At 37.3% G+C, this 5,657-nt stretch overlaps 1 protein-coding gene across 1 annotated transcript; it reads left to right on the top strand.

Moving 5' to 3' along the window:
- Positions 1-4,637: 4,637 nt before the first annotated feature.
- LOC132605178 (protein PELPK1-like) lies at positions 4,638-5,308 on the top strand. Its single transcript, XM_060318404.1, has one exon. The coding sequence runs from the start codon at positions 4,717-4,719 to the stop codon at positions 5,077-5,079; it is 363 nt and encodes a 120-aa protein (XP_060174387.1). The 5' UTR covers positions 4,638-4,716; the 3' UTR covers positions 5,080-5,308.
- The last annotated feature ends 349 nt before the right edge of the window (positions 5,309-5,657 follow it).

Genomic DNA, 5,657 nt, shown 5'->3' with positions numbered 1-5,657 from the left:
GAAGTGTGTGTTGGTAAAATCTACTTACTTTCATTGTGAGCATAAAAACAGTGTAATAGTTATGCCCTCACCGGCATAATTCCATGCTAGTTAATATAAGTGTCTGCCCCTTCCGGCAGAACGAAGTATAAAAATAGGGTGATAGTTTTTCCTTTATCCAGCATAACTTTTGTGTTTGGTTAAAATTAAACTATGAATTTCTCACCAAACTAATATTGAAGTGTGTGTTGGTAAAATGTACTTACTTTCATTGTGAAGCCTCTACTTATCTTTTCAAGCAGAATCTTTTCAGCCCAACATGTCAGGTCATGGGACGGTCCTGTTGCGTCCAATTTTCTCTGGTAAAACCAATTTTGCAGCTTGTTCTGGATGTAATCAATACATGCCATTATTGGCAACTCCCTTGCTTTCCTCAATACAGAATTCATTGTCTCGACATTGTTTGTTGTGAGCATGTTGTAACGCCTGTTGGTGTGGAATGAACGTGCCCATCTTTCCGGTGGTTCTTCTTCTATGTATTCTGCAGCTTTTGGGTCGATTTGTTGTATCTGTGACATATAGGTACGAAACTCTGCCTGTTTGTAGGTAGTTGCTGCATTGTAGAACAGTGATAGGATCACTTCGGATGGGAAATATTTCTGCAAGTTCTTCTCCATGTGGTAGATGCATATTCCATGCTGGGTATCTAGATACAGTTCTTTGGTTGCAGTTGCAATTGACGAGTGGCGATCGGAAAGAATTGATAGGTCTTTGCGCGTGCCAAACACCTTTTTCACGTGTCTGAAGAACCACCTGTAGGATTCATTATTCTCAGAGTCAGCAATACCAAATGCGAGAGGAAATATGCTGTTGTTTCCATCTTTTGCTACTGCTATCATGAGCACACCGCGGTATTTTGATTTCAAGAAGGTTGCATCCACCATCATTACTGGTCTGCAGTGTTTCCAACCCTCAATTGATGCTCCATACGCGAAAAAAGCATATTTAAACTTATTGTCAGCGGTCCATTTGATGTTAGCAACTGTTCCAGGATTTCTTAATTTCATCATGTGGAGATATTGCGGTAGAAGTGTGTAGTTATTTTCTGGGCTTCCTCTTATGACATTATGAGCGTGTTGGAGGGAACGCCATGCTTTGTGGTAACCAATGTGCAAGCCATATCTGCTTCTCATTTCTTCAATGACAAATTTGGGTGTTATCTCTTGTAGTGTATGACGTACTAGGTCTGTAATGTATTCCGCTATGACTTTTGAAGTTGCATTCCTCATGCCAGAGGTGATGAAATTTATTGAACAACTATGTCTCTTTTCAAAGTTAACTACTTTGAAAAGTTTTGATCCTCTGAACCTTGAACTGTGGAAACGCCAAATGCAGGTTGGATCAACACATCTGATGTAATACCGTTGCGTGCATGACTTTTCTACCTTGTACTGTTGATGACGAGTAATTGCAATGTTATTCATGCACTTTTTCACGGTATCTTTGTCTTTGAATAAAATGTCAATTTCTATTTGATCAATCGATGCACTAGGTGTCAAAATTTGTGTATCATTTTGTATCCTCTTCCTTTTTAGTGTCTTTGTTTTGTTGCATGACTGTGTTTGTGTCTCTTCAACTGTCATGCTCGGAGTAAGTGATACAACATTCATTGAAGTTGGATGCTGAGAAAGGTCATTGTTTACAACTTGCTCAATGTTTGGTGGTTGCCATTGTAGCTGCTGAGGTGTCTGGTTAGGAGTTACTATCTCGCTCTGATCAAGTGGAATCCCAAGGTTATGTCCAATAGGGCTGTGTTGTTTGTCATCCAATCCAACTTCAGACATGTCTTCTTCATAAGCAATGCAGAGTTGTCTGTCAATTTCCTCTATGGTTTGTCCTTCTGTCATTAGGATAGATTCATTATGATGTTCTTGTAATGGGTTGTCCTCCGCATCAGCTGAATCGAACTCTAATATGAAACGGGAATTCCTGAAGTTGTCATTGTTGTTGAGCAGGTACAAGCAAGTGTGAAGATCAATGTCGTTTGTTACACGCATCCCTTTGGATGTTTTCTCACTGGTGTCAAACCATATGTTGGCCTCTTTTTGCTGAGTATGTTGTGTATGCCCCGCAAATAACTGTTGAGTGAATTGTTGAAAATTTACACCATCATTGACAAGTATTAGCTTGGTTTCATGATTAACATAATTGTAGGCGGCGTCTCATTTGCCGTTGAAGGCTACGTAGATGCATCTTAGTGTCATTTTTTTTTTGTTAAACTTCCTGCATAAAGAGAGATTCACTTGAGAAAAAACCAAAATGAAATGTATTTAAGTTGTTAGTTTTGAAAATTTAAGTTCTGCCCTTCCCAGCAGGCTTTGTATGTAAAGTCATGAAGTATGCCTGAAACGGCATACTCTACGATTTTGTAAACAGAAGTTCTGCCGCTACCAGCATTCTTTAAAAACGGAGTAACTGTTTCTGCAACAGTTATTCCAATGAAATTGCAACAGTTATTTTCATGAAACTGAAAAACCTCCTCTGTCTTTATCCAATTTAAATCAAATCCATGCAACAGATATTCCAATTGAAAATTGACTAATTTATACTTCTATATAAACCAACAGAACTTTGAAGAAGGAAAAAAAAACACTTTACTTCTGAAAACCAGATATAATCACATACAAAATGAACCAAAATCAACATATTGTACATGTTAATGGTGGCCACGGGCAAGCACATGAACATGCCCATCCTCATAACCAAATCCATCCTAATATTGCAAATTTGCAAATTACTCATGAAATTGCTGATATCAAAAGAGATATAGATTTTCCGAGGGCTCTTTACGGTGCTCTAAGTAGAGAAACTGATGATCTGCGAAGAGAATTACGATTTGTAAGACAGAGGTTATTCCAGCACACTGGCCAAGTTGACGATGGGGAAATTTGGAATGGGTACACGTGAAATTAGAACTGATGATAGTAGTTTGGTACTTATGAAGTTAGGATTTTATGTTTTGTATGTTTAAATGTATGTTAATGAAGTGTAAGTTTCTTTAGGTTTGTAGAATTTTACTTTAATGGCTTCTAAAGAGAAGTATTGCCTTCTACGGCATACTTGTTCAGAAGTTTGTTCAGAACTTTGCCAGTAGCGACATACTCTACTACTTTGTAAATTGTACTTTTGCCTTCTCCGGCATACTTGTTATTAAATTGGTTCAGAACATTGCCGTTAACGGCATACTCTACTCCTGTAAATTGAACTTTTGCCTCCTCCGACATAAGCACTTTTTGTTTTGCTGATGATAATGCAGTAATTGTTTTTGGTTAAAAAAAATGAAAACCTCCTCTACCTTCATCCAATTTAAATCAAATGCCTGTAACAGTTATTCCAATTTAGAGGATTGACGCAACTGGACTAATTTATACTTCTACATAAACCATAACGTTTGCCTTCTCCGGCACACTTGTTATGAAATTGGTTCAAAACATTGCCGTTAACGGCATACTTTACTCTTTTGTAAATTGAACTTTTGCCTCCTCCGGCATAATCAATTTTTGTTTTGCTGATGATAATGCAGTAACTGTTTTTGGTTTAAAAATAAATAAATGAAAACCTCCTCTACCTTCATCCAATTTAAATCAAATGCCTGCAACAGTTATTCCAATTAGAGGATTGACGCAACTGGACTAATTTATACTTCTACATAAACCAGATCTTTTGCCTTCTCCGGCATACTTGTTATGAAATTGGTTCAAGACATTGCCGTTAACGGCATACTCTACTCTTTTGTAAATTGAACTTTTGCCTCCTCCGGCATACTTGTTCTAAATTTGCACACAGTTTACCTTAATTCAAGTTTAAATCGATAAGCATTGCCTGATTTAAATTGAATTTACTATAATTACAATTTCAAGTAAATAAACATTGTATACTAATTTAATTAAGGTATAAAGTAATTAAAATCAGAACAAAGCATTAAATCCAATCGATTCTATTTTGCTGAATAATTTTATCATGCGTAATGTTCAATCTGAGCTGTATGTCATCTGTTTCTTAATAATCAGGTCGTAGAAGATGATCTTTTTCAAATATTAACAATCTAAACTCAATAAAATCGTTAAATTGAGTTGAATTAAGATTTTGTACCTTTTACTGACGTTGTAGCAGCAAAATCAATGGAGAAATCTGGCTTGAAACAACGATTTGAATAATTGAGAAAATCTGGTTTGGGAACGAAGTTGGGCTGGATTTGAGAATAACGATTTTTGTCGTGTTTTATATGTAACGGTTAGGGGTAGTAATGTCTTTTTACTATGTTAGTTTTGCTCGGAAGGGCAATAATTAAAGACCACCATTTTGAGGGGCAAAATCTAAAGACCAGCCCAAAAGAGGGGCATTCGCGCCAATTGCCCATGTTATTTCAATGAAGTAAAAACTAGAGCTCTAAAATATTCAATTTGATCAGGGTGAGCTTTTATTGGTACCAATTGGATGGACATTAGAAATGTCTTGATTATAACGCAATAATATTTTTGTATCTGGTCATAGTATTCTTGAGAAGTTGAACTAACTCAGTTTTTCTTACCAACCAAAGCCATATTTCCTAACTGTTCTCCTCATCCAAATCTTTATATAAACTTGTCAGAAAGAAGCCTGAGACATAATCCATTCAAGCACAAAACACTTGGCTTTGACCTTCTCTGTAGCACTTGTCATATATACTCTACAACCATGGCTTACCACCATAACTCATGTTTTTTCTTGTTATTTGTCGTATGCTTGTCATCGATTCAAACGGATGCACGAAACCTCCTTGAGACAACCTTGCCTAAATTTCCACCAATTCCTGAAATCCCAACCTTGCCTAAGCACGAGCTACCAACTGTGCCAAAGCCTGAACTTCCACAAATTCCTAAGCCTGAACTCCCAACACTGCCAAAACCTGAGTTGCCAACATTGCCAAAGCCTGAAATGCCTACTCTGCCCAAGCCCGAGTTCCCAAGTTTGCCAAAGCCAGAGCTTCCCGTGATTCCCAAGCCTGAACTCCCAACTTTGCCAAAGCCCGAAGTACCACAAGTGCCCAAGAAGCCTTAATCAAGTGCTAGGGATACGACTATTGAATGTTTAAAGTACTCTTTTTGGTTATAATATCATATTTCGTCCAATGTAGCAGTATGCTTCTACTTTTCGCAGCTTCCTCTTATGTTGGCTATTCATGTGTGTGGTTGTTCAATATTTTATTCGGTATTGTAATCATGTTATTGCATATCTAGTACCTATCATAGTTTTGTACTAGAGTTAATATTATTCTCAGTTAGCTTAAGCTTGTGGTCTTTCACTTTTTTCCCTTTCTTGCGTTCCTCCTTCTCGTTAGTCGTTACCACATGACCAATATCATTGACCAGGATCTTAATTTTAAATAAAGTAACTCTCAAGTTTCTCCAATGTTATTCCTACTTCAAGGACAAAGACAAGTGCCTTTTGAACCAAATGGGAAAATGATCTCAAAAATTGATAGTACCACTGTGCTCTTGGAAATGGCATAGAGCTTTCCTAACACTGACTTCATGCCCCGTAAAGAAAAATCCAAAAGAACAAAGTGAAAAAGAAATGGTGGAATGATATAGAAGCTGAAAGAGGAACCCTGGCTCCTCCTTGATATCGTGGATGCC

Source organism: Lycium barbarum, chromosome 8, assembly GCF_019175385.1.
Source record: "Lycium barbarum isolate Lr01 chromosome 8, ASM1917538v2, whole genome shotgun sequence".
Taxonomy (NCBI): domain Eukaryota; kingdom Viridiplantae; phylum Streptophyta; class Magnoliopsida; order Solanales; family Solanaceae; genus Lycium; species Lycium barbarum.
This window is presented reverse-complemented; position numbering and strand designations above follow the sequence as displayed.